The sequence below is a fragment of the Peromyscus maniculatus genome, chromosome 13 (assembly GCF_049852395.1).
Source record: "Peromyscus maniculatus bairdii isolate BWxNUB_F1_BW_parent chromosome 13, HU_Pman_BW_mat_3.1, whole genome shotgun sequence".
NCBI classification, from domain to species: domain Eukaryota; kingdom Metazoa; phylum Chordata; class Mammalia; order Rodentia; family Cricetidae; genus Peromyscus; species Peromyscus maniculatus.
The window spans coordinates 33,742,205-33,761,936 of record NC_134864.1 but is presented as its reverse complement, the minus strand read 5'-3'; the positions used below and the strand labels follow the sequence as shown (position 1 = coordinate 33,761,936).

At 39.0% G+C, this 19,732-nt stretch overlaps 1 protein-coding gene across 4 annotated transcripts in view; it reads left to right on the top strand.

The window, feature by feature from the left end:
• The window catches only part of Nyap2 (neuronal tyrosine-phosphorylated phosphoinositide-3-kinase adaptor 2), a 251,140-nt gene that overhangs the window by 170,635 nt on the left and 60,773 nt on the right, over positions 1 to 19,732 (top strand). For all 4 annotated transcript variants that reach the window (XM_006972110.4, XM_042260035.2, XM_076549957.1 and 1 more), the window contains exon 6: positions 19,141 to 19,353. In XM_006972110.4, coding sequence (XP_006972172.2) covers positions 19,141 to 19,353 — 213 coding nt within the window. The remainder of the gene's footprint in view (positions 1 to 19,140; positions 19,354 to 19,732) is intronic.

The window sequence follows — 19,732 nt, the reverse complement described above, 5'->3', positions numbered from 1 at the left end:
AATCACAAAATGTTGAGACTTTGGATGAGGCTTTTATGCCATAGTTTTCCAAATTGTCAATTGAAAATACAAGGTGGTAAAACCCTTCTGCTTCTGTGGGCTTCTGGGTGGCTTGACAATCACCAGGTAAACCTCTGAGTCTTTGTGTCTGAGGTCTTCACTTGCTGCAAGGGATTCCTACAAATTCCTTAAAACCATGTCAGTTTTACCTTGGCGTCTCTATCCAGAATCTGTCAACTTAGAATTTTACCTATGATAGCATCTGTGTGTGCTCCTCTTGTTCTTCCATAATGATTTGTAAGTTATTCTAATGTCTCATAATTTTTAAAAATGTTAAGGAAAAAGGCATGTAGGGCAAGAGCTATACCTTACAGTCATTTCACTTCTTCTAATATCTTGATCTGCTGTGTATTTCCCAGAGTCAAAACATTATATATATTGAACTTGAATGAATATGCATTATAACTTTAGAAGGTTATTGAACTTGAACAGGAGAAATTATATAAGAAATGTCTGACCATTAAGTTTAAAGCAAGCAGGCTTCTAAGACCTAGAAAATTTCACATTGAAATCAATATAGTCATTCAACAAGAGAAGTGATACTGAATACTGAATCCATTGCTTACACTTTTAAGTGGTGTCATTTAAAGAACTATTCCATTCCAGGCATATTTAACTGGAATAAAAAAATGTAAAGACTATAACCATGAAGCCTTTAAATGTAAGCCATTCTATAGATGTCAAACCCTCATCAGCTCCTGTACCAATGAATGAGCTGTGAAAATTGATCCCTTTCAGATGTCTAGAATTAAAGAGGTGCATTTATAAAAGAAAGTAAGAGATTAACACTTTAAAGAAGGAATTCCAATCTGCTAAACATTATGCATTATTGAGCACAAATAGAAAGAAGAATGAAAAACTCCTCAAGCAAGTCATTTAATCTCTTTGAAAAGAAGTAATGTGGAAACCCAGGGAACTATTATGATGCCACTAGCTATCTTGAGTGTTTGTGTGTTCTCAGGTAAAACTGAGTTCATTTATAAAATATTTTAAAAGCTTTTCATAATTTTTTTAAAAAATCATTTTCTTCAGAAGTTTGTAAATGAATAACAACTCCAAATTTAATAAGGTGTATGCAGCAGTGCACGGTGATTCGTGGTTGAAGCAAGCTCATTATTGCAGCTTGCTGATGGGAGTTAGGTTAATTAAACATTCTACTCCTAGTAGAAAAGCCAATCAACTAGAGAATCTGGGCCATTGCTATTCCCAAAGGAAAGGAATAAAAGTCCTAGCGAGTACCTGAGAGGAGTGGGGGGAGTGTTGATGACATGGATTTTGAATCTCTGCATACTATCTAGCTAGGTATACAATCGACTTAAGTGGGGAGGGGTGACTTCAATTTGTACATCTGAGCTTTTCTTCTGACCATGGATAACAGAGGAAGAACTTTCCCTATATTTTCTCCTCCTCTGATTTTAGTTGCATTCAGTGAGCTGACATTTTTCTATTTTCTGCATGCATTTTTCTGTTATACATTGGATTAATATGACTAACCAAGTGGGAATAAGAAAAGAGAATCAACAGTCTTAAAGAGCTCCAGGTAGTTAAGGGTCTGTTGGAAGAGGGGTACTCATGTTCCTCAATGGTAGCCTCTTCAAGTTGCCTTTGCTCAAATAAAAATAACCCTCACTCATACCCATTTAAGTAACATTAATTAAATACAGTGGTACACACACACACACACACACACACACACACACACACCACAATGGTAGAAAGGGCATTGGAAAGAAGTTGGAAAGAAGAAGGGATTTGGGAGGAGTAGACATAAGAGAGGACAATGTAATCAATGTGCATAGTATATATATATATATATATATATATATATATATATATATATATATATATATATATAATGTATATATGACTATAAAATAATAAATAATAGTAATTGAAAACAAGTAGAGACGAGATCAGGACATCCATTTATTGTCTAACACAAACACTTCCATGGTGCTGTGGATAGATGAATCCATTATATCTTTTTGTTCTCATGTCATAACTAAAATCCAAATGGCTAAAAGGATTTAGTTGATAGCAGCCCCCAAGAGAATGATCAGAGCTGAGATGAAGCATTGCTTTATTGGAGTATCACATTCTGGATGTCAAATTTGCCTTTATACCTGCATGCTAATTTTACTGTTTTGACTGATTAGTTATTAGCCACTTACAAGTGATTAACACTAGGAGAGAGCTGTCAGAAGATGAAAGCTTATCAGTGGCACAATGGCCTGAGACATTTCAAACCTAGGAGATTCAAACAAATCACCTTACACTGTTCCTTTATTAGTTTGTTGATAATTTTACTTGAATGCTGAAGAATTCATTTTGGCTTAGTATAGACTAATAAAAGATCCCATTGATGTTTCAGGAGGAAAACAAAAACAGAAAAGGCTCACTACATCTATTAATGGGTCTCCACTCAAGGGCATATTTTGTATGCAGTGTCTACAGCTCCCCTCTGCTATTTTACCTTAATCATAGTTACTTTCTACTCAACCTAAAGTTATATAAAATTGCCTACTGTTTCCTACTTGTTCTCTGACTCTGGTCTATTTTTCATCTTGATTCCCTTGAACATCTCACTGGTTAGTTTTTCTGAACTTGACACTAACTAGAGTCACCCAGAAAGCGAGAATGTTGAGGAATTTCCTCTACAGCATTGGCCTGGAAGCGTGTCTGTGGGCATTTTCTTAGTTGTTAATTGATATAGGAGAACCCTGCCCACTGTGGGTGGTGTCATCCCTAGACAGGTGGGTGTGGGCATTATAAAAAAAAAAAAAGAAAAGAAAGAAAAACAGTAGCAGAGAAAGCCAAAGGAAATGAGCCAGTCAGTAGCTTTCTTCCATGATCTTTGCTTGAGTTCCTACCCTGACTTCCCTCAGACTGAATGTGACAAACGGCAGCATGAGCTAAATAAATCGTTTCCTCGCCGAATCTGATTTGGGTCAGTGCAATAGAAAACGAGTTAATACACTTCTCATGACCTATCTGACCTTGTCAATTATTCCCTATAAAGGCTTTTCTGTCGGTGCTATACGTCCTCTGTAGGGAGCCTTTGTGAATTCCTTCCATTCTTCCTTTGTGGGAGCTCTCATCCTCTACATATTGAAAGGTCTTCTGGCCTAGGACTGACAGTGTAGTAATGACGAATGTGTAAAGGCACGGTCAGGACGTGTGATGTGAGTGGTCTTGTTGTAAGAGCTAGCACAGGGAGCCAAGATGACCAGTAGTTATGATAGTTATTAAGGACCAGGCAATACCATCAAAGACCCAGGCTTAGATCTTATATGTACAAATAATTTACATATTTAAATATGAAAGTATATATTAGCCAAACAAAGAATCAGAACAATTACAGATTGAGAAATGAAGGCAACAGTTAGCCAGCAACAAAAATAAAAGCAAATGCTTTTTGTCTCAGGTCAAATACATATTAAGTATAATAGAAGTTCTATGAAAACAGCAGAGTGTGGATCTTCACCAGGAAGTCCTGGAAGCAGTCTTTGTAGTTCATGAGCTTAGCTGAGCTGCAGGTGGCATTGAGTATGGCCTGCTTACTGTTGAATTTTTAGAAAATTGAAAAAAGAAAAGATAAGCATGAATATTCATTTTCACAGTTTTGTTTAAAATATATTTGTTCAACCAGCTTGCAAACTACCATTACCTATAGTGGGACATCTTGCACAGCCTTAATGCAGGGGAAGGGGCTTGGACCTGCCTCAACTGAATGTACCAGACACTACTCACTCCTCATGGGAGGCCTTACTTTTTCAGAGGAAGGAATGGGAATGTGAGTTGGCAGGTGGAAGGCTAGGGGTGGCAGGAGGAGGGAAGGGAGGGGGATCCATGTGTAAAAGGAATAAAAAAATTCTTAATTAAAAAAAAACTACCTTGCTATACTATAAGATAGATTGTGTATGTGTATAAGTGTCTGTATGCATGAATATGTGTGTGTGTGTGTGTGTGTGTGTGTGTGTGTTTGTGTGTGTGTGTGTATAAAAGATCAGTATTCCAATGCCCCAGGGAAACACATAGATTTCCATCTAACTTGTTATTAGGGCAAGACAAACTTCCAGATCTACTGGCTTTTATTCTCCCCAAATTTACCTTAAGATTATTGCAATTTTAAAAAATGATATACATGGAAGTATCCCATAAAACATTACTTTTTTTACACACTTTAGAAGGGTGATCACAGGACCCCAGACATATCCAGGAAGAATATCTGTTCATTTTAGAAGACAGAGATGGAAATGGGTGAAAGTGCCAGAGACCCTTACTGTTGTCTGTGCATCTTCCTCTTCAGTTAGAGCAGGATGAAGGAGCTGACATTTTAAGTGAGTAATCCTGGTACTTGATGTCTGGAGCATAAAGAACTATAGACAACTAAGCCATTTTCTGCCCCCATGGGAACAATGCACCTTTCAGGATGCTGAATGAAATCTAAGCCTTAAAGGTGGAGGAAGGCATAAGAAGGTGGAGAGAAGTGGAGAGGATGGAGGGAGGTGGAGAGGTTGGAGGGGTAGAGGGAGGTAGAAAGGGTAAAAGGGGTTTAGGGAAGCAGAGGGAGGTGGGGAGGGGTGAGGAGAGTAGAGGGATTTGGAGAGCGGTAGAAGGAGGTGGGGGGAAATGGAAGCCATCAAACAGACAGAACCTCCTTCCCTTGGAAGTAGCAATTCTGAAAACAGACAGGCTGTCCTCATTATATAAAGGTCCAAACCTCATGCTGCCAGGAGTATGACAGTCACTAAAATCCAACTGTTGGTATGTTTTTCATATAATCCCCTTTTAATGGGATTACATTAAATGGCCCCCTCCTCCAAAGTCAAGCTAAGAATTTGAAAAATGAAACAAACAAACAAACCAACAAAAACCCCCAGAATTCTCAGAAAAACTAGCTAACAGTCAGATTTTATTTTCAAACACGTGTGTGTGCCACCACAAAGGCATAGGGATGACACTAACCTCCTAAATGCAGACTAGTTAGCTGGTACAAAGAAGGCTTTCCTGCCGAATGGCCTTCCAGGATAACATTTATGAGGGCAAAGCTACAGATGGAAACACTTGTCCATTACTCATTCTTTTATTAACTTCCATGGCTTTCCTTGCTAAGTCTTTATCCAGACACTAATTAAGCAGAGGCTTGCGTTACGCATCAATTTTTAATATCCACTCCTCACAGTGAAATGAAACCTGCAGCATGCAGCTTCCCTAGTTAAAAGCAGCCCTGACCTAGTTCCTTGTGAAATCAATGGAGGGCTTCAAAAGACTGTGAGTAGCTGACATTTAAGGAAGTCAACTCATAATCTGGGTTGGGGTGAAATATGATTCCCTGGGTTTCAGTTATCATTTCTTCTCTCTCCCCTGTCTCCTTTCTTCCCTATCCGGTTCCCTTTCCTTACCTACCCTCCCTTTTTTCTCTCTGTCTTTGCTTCTTTCTTATTATTCTAACAGCAGAGAAGGCTACAGGAGGTGTGGAGACAGAGAAGTGAAGTCAGTCCACAGTTAGGGACCCCCAGGGAGTTGTGAGTTCAGCTACATATGAAGTGGTCTCTAGTTAGCAAGTGCTCAGTCTGAGCCTGGAAGAGAACAGAAGCCTAAACCCTCTGCTCCTTTCATGAAACTATATCACAGGTAAAGCAGGGTTGACTCCATCAGAAAATGCCTTCAGATGCTTAGTACCCCAAGGCTTCAGAGTAGGAGCAAGATCAGTACCAGCTAGAAGGAGAAGCCTTGGTCCTTCTTGTACTGAGGAGTACACAGAGTCTGCATGCTGCCATAGAGGAGCATGGAGGCACCCCTCAGGGTTAATGTGCACCCACATACAGGGTTAATGTAAATTCTTGGCCCTAGTTCCTGGAGATGCTGCCTCATGCTAGATTTCACAGTCATAAATCTCAACTGAGAGACTGATGGGGAAGACAGTGTAAATGCAGCTACTAGCCACATCCATGATGGGAGCCCTTCAAAGGCCCAGAGATTTCTATCAGAGATGAAAGACAAAAATCAAAGTTAGGAATCATCATTACTGCTCCCCATTTGTTGATGCCAATCCTAAAACCAACACAAGTACAAACACAAGTATTTATTTACTACGGTAAAGTCTATGTAGTGTTCAACTCATGATTTTAGTAATTTTAAGTATATAGTTGAATAGCAGTCAGTAAATTATCACAGTGTGTAACCATCATCATTGAACATCTTAAGAACTCTTTCTGTTGGGCAGTGGTGGTGCACGCCTCTAATCCCAGCTCTCGGGAGGCAGAGGCAGGCAGATCTTTGTGAGTTCAAGGCCAGCCTGTTCTACAGAGAGAGATCCAGGAAAGGTGCAAAGCTACACAGAGAAACCCTGTCTTGGGGAAAAAAGAACTGTTTATTATTATTATTATTATTATTATTATTATTATTATTATTATTATTATTCTTTCCAAACTGAAACTCCATTCCACAAAACAATAACCCCTAATCTTGTCTTGACACGATTCCAATTGCTGTTCTGGTTTTGTGAACTGCTTTAGCTAACTCATATAAATGCAAGCATACAGTATTTTCCTTCTATGTCTGGAACACTTTTGCTCAGCTCAGCATCTTCAAGACTCAACCCTGAAGTGTTTCTTTGTTTTTAAGGTTCACACAAATAGCACTGTTATCTATTCCTTCATCAGTGGTCCTTTGGAATGCTTCTGCCTCTTCACTATGTTACCAATGCTATGAGGAACATGCGTTTACAATGACCTGACTGAGCCTGGGGTTTCCGTTTTCGAGTATGGAAGTAGTTGCTGCCTCTGTAGTAATTCTATGTTTTATTTTTGAGGAACTTCCAGACTTTTCTTAAGTGACTACTATTTTTTGTTCTCACCAGTAATGCATAATAGTTCTGATGCCTCCACACTCTTGCCAACTCCTTTTATTTTTTTAAAATAGAAATTTTAATGGTCATGAAATTTTGTATTTCAGGTCTGACTTGTATTTCCATATGATCAATAATACTGATCATTTTTCTATGCTTTTATCAGCCATTAATATAACTGAAGGTATCTCCCATTCAATGCTGTATGGTTTGAGCATTTGAGGCTGTTGCTGAGTTATAGAAGTTCTATACATAATCTAGGTATGGTGTGTGTGTGTGTGTGTGTGTGTGTGTGTGTGTGTGTGTGTGTGTGTACATGCACAAATGCAGAAGGCAGAGGACATGGGTATTTTCTTTTCCACTCTCTTCCTTATCCCCTCAAAATAGTGTCTTTCATTAAACCAGATCTGGGTTGTTTGTCCAGCTTCCAAAGTCCCCTGCCTCTGCTTCCCAGTGCTGGAGTGACAGGCATTCATGTTCATGTAAAGCTTTTGACGTGAGTGCTGGGGATTAGAACTCCTGTCCTCCTAGCTGTACAACAAATGTTTTTATTCACTAAGCCATCTCCCCAGCTCCTAGTACTTTGTTAATTCTTTACTAGACACATGACTCGTAACTATTGCCTCCCATTCCATAGCCTATACTCTCATTGTGCTTATAGCCTTCATTGATTCAAACGTTTTTCAGTCTTGGTCTATTCTAATTTATTTACATTTGCTTTTGTTGCTTGTGCTTTACTGATAAATTCAGAAATCATCTTCTACTGTCACTTAGAATCTTATTTTCTATTTTCCTTGAGGCTCCAAATGTAAGACCATTTTTAAAAAATGAAATGAAGTTTGGAGTTATGTTTATAACAGAGGGGTCATTTTTCTGAGGGAAACATGGCAGATGAAATCACTATGACACAAACAGGAACAGGAAAGAAGATGGGCAGAGTTAAGACTGAAGATCTCAGAAAGTAGTCCAATTCTCTTCCTTTCAGTGCATCTTTCTGGTTCTAGTCACACATTATCAATTTCATTTAAAAATATCCTTTTGTGGAGAAAGATCAAATCCAGTTAACATATGCCCTATTTGAATGTATATGCACATTTCTTCCCTTAGATGCTCTGACATATTTTATATTGTCTTGCAATGGTTCCAAAACACCCTTACTCCCTCCAACAATTTTTCCAGAGAATTGGTAAATTGAAAAAAACCAGTTCTGCATACATTCAGCGCTGTAGCCATCAGTTGTACTATCCTTGGAGAAGTCATTGTTTCCTTCTTGTGAAAGTTTTTCATATGAATGTATCTTCATTTCCCTCACATATGACCATTAGTTATTGTGATTCCAGTAATACCCGACTGTTTCTCTTCTTTGTCAGACATGAAATGCTCCTCTTACCCTCTGTGGTGGGGTGTCATTCTCTTTAGCATTTGATGTTTACTTCAGAAACATTGATGAATGTATTTTCAGAGTCACATCTTTCAGGAATAATAGAAATTATATTTTTCTTCTCATAAGTTAATATTTTTAGTGCTTAAATGTCTCTAATTCTTTTAGGATGAAGGATTTTTCCATCTGTCTGTTAAAATGATTTGAGTCCTAATTAAGTATGATCGCACCTGTGCATATATTCGACTACCCACACACTTCCCACCTAACGTTGGAAAATCTTTCTTTTCCTTCAAAACTTAAAAAAAAAACTTAAACTATGACCTTTCTTTTAAAAAATGTCTAGGCATACAAGACTGAAAACAATGGCAAGTGTTAAGTGAGGATTTTCTTGGCCGTCTAAGGTCAACTACAGATTTCATCCCCTAATGATTGTCGTTGATATAACAGAGCTGTCTTCCTTGCAGACAGAGTTGGTTTCCTTTTCTTTTATGAGACAGTATAGCTGAAGCAGCCAATGAAATAGTCAGAAACCAACCGCATCACTGTGTGCCTTTGTATATTCTTAGATCTGGCAGCTCAATCTTTCCTTATGTAAGATTTTAAGGGGTAATCATAACAGGAAGTACGTGAATTATAGAGATTATCTTCAATTTCATAGTAATCAAACATTTTTTCTCTTCCTCTACCTTTTTCCAAAATATTCTTAAAAATGTGAAATAGATCGGCTCCTATGTTATTTTTTAGTTTTTCGCTTCACGTGAGAAAAAGAGGATAATTAGGGCAATTTCATCTAAAAATAGGTGGAACTATAAAAGAAAAAGGACCTAGCCAAGTTAGTAATCCAAATTATTTTAAACAGTGATACAATTTTTCCATAATTTTCAACATTGACACTGAATATTCTTATTAGAAATAACAAAAGTGTTTTAAAAAAAAAACCCACCACACTGAGGAGTAATTCTAGAAATTTCCATTTAATTGTGGCTTAAGCATGAAGTACTTTAAAAAAAACAACAAAACAAAACAAAAACAACTATCCCCCAAGCCTTTAATAGGCAGTCAGGAATTAGAGTGTCTAATGTAGATCCTATTCTAGCACTTATCCTTGGAATGCTGGGTGTGAAGACCCTTGGTCTAAATGCTTCATTTACAGATAAGCATGTGGGTGCTCAGAGGAGGACAGTGATTTACCCAAGGCCTGAGAGTTAATTAGGGGCTAATTCTAAGCTGGTACCCAGGTGCTTGTAACTCCAAAGATAATTCTACAACACTGTTACTATACCATGCTATGGATGGGACTCCCCACATCAAAATACCCAAAGGGGTGTGGATTCATTGCACAGAGTTCCAAGATTGCAGGTGTTAACTGATGCTCTAAGAACATTTAGACCATTTCTAAATTATATGGTAATATCCTCTGCAACAGGAACCTTGATTTTGATTCCTAAATACTTACTAGTCATTTTCAAAACAGAGTAACTCAATCTTGGTGATACATAAAATCACCCTCCATCACAGAACATTTCTAGCTTTTAAGATACTCTCTAACTCTAATAGAGTCCTTCCTCCCCCTAGTCATTCTCTTTGCTCCTACTGTTCAAAGGATTCTACTACTTTGATCACTTAAAAGTAGACAAAAACAGAGATGGTAGCTGCATCATAGAATTCTACATTTTTCTTTATAAAAAAATCAGTCTATTTGAATTCCTTTTAATAGATAATTATTGTATTGTTTTTCTCATGACATTAGTAAGCAGAAATTCTTCAAATGAAGACAAATATTTTTGGATTTCTTACTAAAGAATAACCCAAATTATAGCCATTAAAAAAAATCTGTTCATATCGATTTTTCCAGAGGTTTGCTTCATTTCTTCTAGACTCTGGGTGTGGGATTTCCTGGCTTCGGGAAGGAAAGACATTCTTTTTCTAAAAGAACCCATTTTTTGTCAATGGCGAGAAAGTATTAAATTGGACGGACAAGCTTAGCTTTGTAGTTTGAAAAACAATGGACATTAGTAGAGAGACATGCACATAAAACACGACTTCTTTAAAGGACTTATAGTCTCATGAATCCTAATTCCAAACAGAAATTCTCCTTTTTGCCACGAGTTCACCTGCGTTAAATACAAACACTAAAAGTTGTTTATAAAGGTGAAACACCCGTCAATACTTAGTAGTTCTGCCTCTTGGCATCGGCACTGCACAAGCCGGTGCAAAGGATATGTTAGAATTTGGTGGCACACTCAGATTCTTGCAAGGATACCTAGAGTTCTGCGGGTTTTGTGAGAGCAGATATAAAGCAGGCATGATCATGAACCTCTGAGTTGGGTAACTTCACATGTCCTCATTTGGATTGATTTTGCCTCCTGGGTAAAATTTCCTTTAAAGGCAGTGATATAATACTTCACCCTGTTTCTTAAAAATGAAATAGGTACAAAAATTTGTAGCTTCTTTATATGTCATCTCAGATACCACTTCTTCCCATATGAAGCTTATTTCCAGCAAGAAGTGTATATGTATTGTGGATCCTGAACCTTTTCCCATTTTTTCCTGAAGGTTGAAAGTCTGGCTAGTGCTGTTGGATGTAGTTAGACATTTCCCAAGTTTTGACTTAGCTACTTTCTTGGTGTCTGAGTACTGATTCTCATGCAAGGCATGTACATTTTAGAGGCACATTTTAAAGCAGAGTTATGGCAGGAAGCCTTGGCCATTTTGCTTTTCTCTAGAACTGTCACAGAGGTACAGGCATGTGATACTTAGAAGGATCTTTAGAAACATTTTGTTTCAGGCCTCTCATTTTATTTGGGAAATCTAAAATATGGTCAATGAAACTTCCTCAGTGTCCTGGGGGCTACAGCACGGAGCAGAGTGCCAACTGATCATCTCAATTCCACACCAGCATGGGGGAAAACTAGCTTACACTTAATTTTTTTAAATATGTAACTTATGTCTGAGTTATTTTCATGTTGAGATGTTTAGTTTTTCTTTTGGGTATTTTCTAAGAATCTTATATTGACCTTTGACACTGCAGAAAAAAGTCTTACTTAACTTCTTACTAATTGCTTGTTTGTCCTAGTCTGAAGAGAAAACTATGAAAAATTGGATGTGTGGTAGCATTCCTATTCATGTGAATAATATATGTTAAATATATGGATGATTATTCCAGTGTATCTGTAGCTAGAGTTTTCCGCCTTGCCCACAGTCAGGACAAATCTTTGTCACCCGCCAGTCCCACAGCCGCTCAGACACAACCAAGTAAACACAGAGACTTATATTGCTTACAAACTGTATGGCCGTGGCAGGCTTCTTGCTAACTGTGCTTATAGCTTAAATTAGTCCATTTCCATAAATCTATACCTTGCCACGTGGCTGGTGGCCCACCGCCCACCGGCATCTTCACATGCTGCTGGTCATGGCGGCATCTGGCAGCCAGTCCTTCTGCCTTCCTGTCCTTTTATTTCTCCTCCCTGTTAGTCCTGCCTATCCTTCCTGCCTAGCCACAGCCGATCAGGTTTTATTTATTGATCAATCAGAACAACTTGACATACAGACCATCCCCCAGCACAGCCAAGTGCAGACCATCTCAGACACCTGCACTCAGGCCCATGGTCCTAATCATCCTCTATGCGGACCTGCTGGGTAACGCCACAAAGAACCCAAGAAGGGCTCCCACAGGACATACAGAACATCCCACAGCATGTATCTATTGTTTATTTGGTATAAATTTACTAACATCATGATATTTGAAACATTTCTTAAATATTTACTAAAGCTTATTCATGTCATAACGGAGTTGTCCTAGGATTAAAGCAAGGAGGAAAACAATGTTGAAAAATTGAGCTTTCTGTTTGTTGCTGGAAGGACATGTGTGAGTGCATGTCAATATGTACCATGTCATGGGTGTAGAGGGCAGAGGATAACTTTTGGGAGTTGGTTCTCTCCATTTCTTTAAGTTTAGGGGCTCTAACTTAAGCCTCCATCCTTGTGTTGCAAATGTCATCTTGCTAGCCACAACTTTTGAAATTTATTTAGCAACCTACCGAACATATTTTTCCTTAATTTTCCTGTCAGTATATGTATAAAATCTTTTCTTTCATTAGAAATTCAAAAATCTTACATTTTGACTGCTTTTTATAGAGGGGGAGAATATGAACTAATATGTTAAAAAAAATCTGTGCTTGGATAATTCAAGTGCTGCAAAACTAACACCCTCCCCCCAAATTTATGCATTGACACAATGCAGCAGTTCTTTGGGTCATGCAAGTTCCAAACTAAGATTTTATCACAGATGAGGTGACGATCAATTAATGGATTGAAAGATGAGCCTCGGTTAATGGGGGGTTTCCATGTGCAGGCTTTGCCAGCCTTTAAGACCTCAACAAATTCCATTATGCAAGAGAAGCCAGAGCCTGAATATGCTGTGAGAACTTTCTTGAGTACAGCTGGAAGGAACAGTCACAAGTCCCCCACCTACTACCGGCTAGAGCTTGAGTATATCATTCTCTCTTCCTGCAAGAAGTAATGAAGAGGTGGATTATGTTGATGGCCAGGGAGAGAGGCAAGTGGATTTTGTGAGTAGGCTCTACCCAGAGATCATTTTAGCTTTCATACTATGAACACAAGTGGCATTCTTCGAGTAAACTGTCTCTCTGCCCCGCACTGTTAGGCTTCCTTGATGCATGCTTTACCATGATAGTTTGATACTTCGGTGCTGCTTGGTGATCTTAGTGAATGATTCTTAGATATACGTAATTTGGTGGTGACATCTCTGTAACTGTGTCACAGGCTTAAATCTTCAGCTTGTATAGCAGAAGAATTTTTCAGAACAAACGTGGTCCAAAGTGGAAGTATGAGTAAAATTTCCTGGGGAAGTAAACATGATTTTTAAATTGATTTCATTGCGCCCCTGAGAAAAGAACAGTTGACTTCTTAGTCAGCAGCAGAGTTCCAGTGTGCTGAGCTGAATGATGCCACAAGCAACCTGATTCCCTGTGAGTTTTTTTTTTTTTTTTTTTTTTTTTTTTTTTGTCAATTGCCATTTGTGAGTTTGGCAAGTTGCAGAAGGACTTTGAGGTGTTTTTACCTTTTCAGAGGGTTAGAGTTGGTACAGGGATGGAGGGATGGAGCTCGGCTGGTGGAGCACTTGTGTAGCATGGAGCAGCCGGTTCTGTCTCTGGCATCTCATAAATCCTGATATTGCGCACACCTATAATCCCAGCACCGAAGAGGTAGAGGTGGGGCGATGAGGAGTTCAAGATCTGGGGCTAGGTAGCAAGTTGGTGAGCAGCTCCCAGGATGCATTAGACCCCATCTTTAAAAACATTCATTAGTTTTGGTGCATAGCGATCTCTGCTTCAGTGTGCCTCTTCTTGTATACTGAGATGTTATACCATGTACTCTCTTAAAACAAATTTGAAGTGTCCCATCTATTTAAAACCATCAGATCCTCAGGTGGCTGGTGTGTGTGTGTGTGTGTGTGTGTGTGTGTGTGTGTGTGTGTGTGTGTTTGAAGAGAAGGCCTCTCTGGGATGTCAAGACTGATCCCAAATGACAGGGTTCACACAAGAGTGAAGGAACAACGAGAAATAAAAATTTGCCTCTCACCTCACTGCCCTTTGATTGTGGAGACAGGAGAGCATTTGCCCTGTCCTAGAGATTCAGGAAATGAGATGACAGAAGGTCACCAAAGGACCCCATGCTTGTCTAGACTTGTAGGTAAACTGTCTCTGTCTGGCAGTGACCAGCTCCACACAGCACTGTTTTGAAAGACACAATAACATGCAATTAGAGTTCAGGTTAGGGTCACAGAAAAAGTGGGCGTTTATTTGTGTTATAACAAAGACATGACCAAGGGGAGACAGGTGACCTTACTATGGATTCACCAGGGTGTTTATCTAAAAAAACAAAGAAGTTGGTTCTGAATTGCTTCAGAAACAAGAACAGTGCTGTGATTGACAAGTGTCCCTTCCTAAATCCTCTATCAGTAGTAATGATAGGTGAGGCCTTGAGACTTTCTCCCCTGTGAATGGATTAATGCTGTGTCACAGGCATGGCTTAATTATCATGCAAGTGTGTTTCTTATAAAAGATGACTTTGCTTCTATCTCTCTATTTCTATCTTTGTCCTCCCCTCTTCTCTCATCATCCTTCTCCTCCCTCTCTCTACCTTCCCCTCCCTCTTTCTTGCTTGTTTTCTCTCCCTGCTGCCTTCTGTCAAGGGATGCTGACACACTGAAGGCCCTCGATAGTTGTGAGCCTTCCTGTCATGGACTTTCAGGTTGTAGAAATATAAGAAATAAATATCAGTCACCCAATCAGCATTAGCACAGTCGTTCATTGGATCAACAGGGTATGCAGTACACAGTCATTAATTTTCTACAAATGGGGGCTGCTATATAGGGCACTGAGACACTATGATTCTGTAGAAAGTTTCCACACCGTGTATAAGAAGAATCTTGTGGGTAGTTTATGTTACTAAATTCAAAAATGGGTTCATCTGATTTTAAATAACATCAAAATATTTGGATGCGGGTACTTGTCTTTATTTCCTGAATATATTTCTTTGAACCTGCAGTATTTCTTAATTGCATAGTTTTTAATCCAGTTGTGTAAGTTCAATTAGATCTTAATTCTGTTGTCCACTTTCTACCTGTCTCTTTTTTGACAGTTATTTTAAAGGGTTGTATCTTTATTTTAATGAGAAACTTATTTGGTTTTGAAAGCAGTTCTTAAATATGTACATGGGGAAAAGATTTATTACAAAATAAAAGCTCAAGAATACACTTACATTATGGGTAATGGAGAAACCTGGTGCTAGGGAAATTCCCAGGATTCCACAAAGTTGACCCTAGCTAAGACTGCTAGCAACAGTGGATAGGGTGCCTGAACTGGCTTTCCCTTGTAGTCAGATTAGTGACTACCCTAATTGTCATCCTAGAACCTACATCCAGCAACTGATGAAAGCAGATGCAGTGATCCACAGCCAAGCACTGGGCTGAGCTCCTGGAGAACAGTTGAAGAGAGGGAGGAGGAATCATATGAGCAAGAGGGGTCGGGGTCAAGATCATGATGGGGAAAACCACAGAGACAGCTGGCCCTAGCTAATGGGAGCTCATGAACTCTGGACTGATAGCTGGGAAATCTGCATGGGACAGAACTAGGCCCTCTGAAAGTGGGGGACAGTTGTGGGGTTTGATCTGTTTGTGGGAGCCCTGACTTGTCCCAGATGCATGAACTGGCTTTTTGGAGCCCATTCCCTTTTGAGAGACCTTGCTCAGCCTTGATGCAGGGGGGAGGGACTAGGCCTGCCTCAATTTGGTGTGCTAGACTTTGTTGACTACCCAAGGGAGGCCTTACTCCCTCTGAGGAATGGATGGGGGCTGGGATGGGGGAAAGCTAGGAGGCAGGGGAAGGGGAGGGAGGGGGAACTGGGGATGGTATGTAAAATGAAAAACATTTTTTAAATATAAAAAAGAGTACAGAAAAAGATTGTTTAAAAAGGCATCATATGTTTATGATTTTATTACTAACATTTTGTCTCTTCTTTCTAATTGAAAAGCATACATGAAGGTACACACATTTAAACCTGAGCACTGCAGACTCTTCAATCCTTTTGTGCAAGTTTCTGTAAATACACCTGCCAAAATTAACTGAAACTAACCCTTGGCACTTACAAACAGAGAAGCATAAAAAGAAGGAAAATACTGTTGCTTCCCCCCCCAAAGCAGTATTGGACTTTTAAATAGTTGAGGCTTAAATGATATGCCACTGATATTTGTAGTAGAATGATGTGAACAAGAATAAAGAAACAGACTTTGGTGGAGATGCCTTTACACAAATCTTCTCCTTCCATATTTAAAATGTCAGAGAGAACAGTGTTGGGGGCAGCTTTAAGTTGGAGCTCTTTATCTATTTGTTTATCTTTGGACTAGTTCCAACTCCAGAGGCTCTTGTATATGGGGCAAGTTATTAAAGAGAAGGTGGAGGGAGACAGGAAGGACGGAAGAGATAGAGGGGAGGAGGGGAGTCTAATTTCCTAAGCAAATAACAGCACAAGGGCTCAAGGAGTTGAGTTAGACTGTGGAAGAAAAATTCGGGTGAAACAGATGGGCCCTTAGATTTGAGGCAGTGACATTCAGAAACCAGAGTTGCTTTTTTTTTGAGACTGTGAACAAACAGCTTAGGAATGGCCAATGTTGATCATGTCTGGTGCTGATTTAACTCCATTTGTTTCAGGACACTGAATAGCAAGTGTTGGTTAAATGCTCTTCTCCTAATGATTATGATTAAGTATGTTACCATTAAAATATTTTGACTTCTTATATTCGAGTTCAGTGTAACTGTAACTTTATAACAGGTGTCTTTAGAGACATGAACTCTTTCTGATATTGTGATTAGATTGGACTACTTTCCTGGTTTGTTTGTCTCATAAAGTGAAATTCTTGTAATTATATAGCTGCATGGTTTCTTGGAGCTGGAAGGGACTAAAGCAGTGTGAAAATGAAAGACCAGACCAGGCCAATGAGAACAGAAAGGCTGTTTATTCAGGGCTTTCATTTGGCAGAGACTCACAGCAGGCAGAGGAATGGCAGAGCAAAACAGCAAAAATGTGGAATTAAATCTGGCCCACAGGTGCTTCTCTATAATCTAACTGTGCAAACAAACTGCACCCTCACTTAACAGCACCCCCTTGCAACAAATAGCAGCCTGTTGACCAATCATTGCAGCCAATCACAAGCTGCAACTGCCACAGCACATCCAAATCAGGCCCTATTACCAACTGGGCTATTTCTGTCTACCACTTCCCTTTTCTCTCTATAATTACTGCTTGCTAACACTGCCAAGTGGAGCCCTGGGAGGCCCCCAGAACCCTGACCATTGCTGCTCAATACACAGAAGCCTGTTCTTTTTTCCAGCCAGCAAGATAATGAGGAACCAAACGTGACATTTGTGTTTAACCCTGTTGAAAGCTGAGAAACATTTGAAGCTAAATTAAATGACAAGAAAACAAAAATACAGTTTTTAAAATTATTACCATTTATTTATCAAAAAATCTTCATATAAAATTGGACTTCTAATTTGATGAATTTTATATATTACTATTATCAAATGATCAGATAAAAAAAACTACCAAGATCATGTCACTTTAGTACATTCATCATCATTTGATTCTCTGGTTCCTTTAGAAATATTCTATTGCCTATACATATCAGAAAGATGATTGAAGATTTCACAAATGTGCTAAATAAGTAAAATATTTATTAAACAGGATGCTTGCTGCTAGGGGAACCAGTTGTAAAAAACGAAAAACCAAAGCATGTGACTTTCAAGAATGTGGAGTTTGGGGGCAAAGTAAACATGTGGAAAGACAATATGTTATGTTAATATACAGATGACTGGATGACATGACCACAGGGACAGTGAAGCTTTAGAAGACACTGAAGTCACAGAGTATCAGTTGATTTGCTCAACTAGAGCAAAGACAAGATTTAAGGGTAGTCAGAGCAAAGAGGTTGAAGTTATTGTTTTGATCAGGCATGGAAGAGAGTGACATAAGCTATGACCATTTTGAAATTGTTCCTTGGGTACAACAACTATGAGAGAGTTATGTTAGAGAGAAAGGGAAGGACAGTATGGCAGACACTAATCAAGACTCAGTTATTGTGCTGTGAACAGGAGACTTCTCAAAGTATTCCTGTCAGGAGTACATTATGATCACATTTGCATTATAAACAGATGCTATAACTTGTACCTTGGGTATCAAAGACAAGATCAAGGGCGCAAGTTGTGATAATTCAAGAGACAAAGCTAAAGCTTCAACTAGTGTTGCTGAGGCAAACTTGATACCAAGTAGAGAAGGACAAGAAAAAGTCTCACAAAGAGTCAGGAGACTTTTCTGACTGATGGTTTTGAATTTGGGCTTTAGCAGTTAAAGACAAGAACAGACAATCTCTTAGCATGAATGAATGAATGAATGAATGAATGAATGAATGGACAAGAATAGCTATCAGTTGAGTAAGAAATGTCTGCACAGTACCCAAAATGTTAAATTTGTGTTATCTATAAGGTATCCATTGGATAATGAACCTGACACTAAGGAGAAAGGTCTTGTCTTTTGATAAAAAGTTTGGGAAATCTTTAAGAATTAGATGAAATTTTGTTGAAACTGGAAGGATAAAAATCATACAAAGCATCTATAGTGAATGAGGACAGCGTCTCAGCTAGTGCTGAGATGACCAGTGTGTAAAGGATGTGTTGAAGAAGAAAATTGCAGATGCCTTACAAAAGGGGTTTGATGTAGAATAAATGCAGGAAAAAGCAGGATCTGTGAAACTGAATGAATTGAATACATAAAAACAAGTTGTAGAAGACTGGCCAATCAGTAGGAATTGTGGTAAATATTTCACCTAAAAAAACCTACTGTATTTGCTCAGTAAAGGCAGTGCTAGAGAATGGTTGGGTTGAATTCAAGGCACAGTACAGTAAAGGAAAGTCGAGGGACTAGAAAGTAGGAAGGAATGTAACATACTCCTTAAGAGAATTCCTTAAAGATGAAATCAAAGGGGAATTGATAAAAAGAGTCAAGATTCATTGAGGTATTGTATATCAAAAGAGAAAATTATTTTCTTTCTGGTGATACTAATGTACCCACGTCTTGGAGAAAAAGAAAATCATCCAGGGGACCTATTTCACTGTTACATTTTAAAAACCAAGGTCTCCAGCACAACCCAGTTTTCAATAATATTTTACAAGTACTTTAGAAGGAAATTTCAGTTGAGTCTCTAAAAATGATTTTTGGGGGAGGATTTAATTCTCAAATAACAAGTAACGTTGTTGATACACAGAATCCACTGAGGAGCTGAAAGTCCGAAGCCACAGCACGGAGCCATTACCAAAGTTGGACAGCAAAGAGAGAGGTCATCACGGAGGAGCAGCTTCCTCCAGAGAGCCAATGAAAGCTCAAGAATGGGACGGAACCCCAGGTCCACCTGTGGTCACCAGCAGAATGGGCCGATGCTCTGTAAGCCCCACCTTGTTGGCAGGAAACCACAGTTCAGGTAAGCAAGAGCCTGTCTGTCCAGGCAGCTCTCTAAGTTTAGAGGCTGCTGTTATGCAGGTATCACTGAGGCAGCCGTCATCTCAAATCAATCTGCCTCCACTCCGACCCCAACCACAACCACACAAATAAGGGGGAGACCTGCGCAGCACACCACAGGACAGCTCCTCACAGGGATGGCAAGGAAAATGGGGTTTCTTAAAGCTCTACCATGTGGCAGTTGTGGCAGTCACCTCAGTTTAGGTAGTTGAGTGATTTGATGTTGGTGATTCTTTTTCTTAAAAAAAAAATAATTTTAGGCAACTGGTGAAATTTGATCAAAAGTAAAACTGATGATAGAAATATAACAATAACAATCTGAAGTGACTAGAGGGAGAACC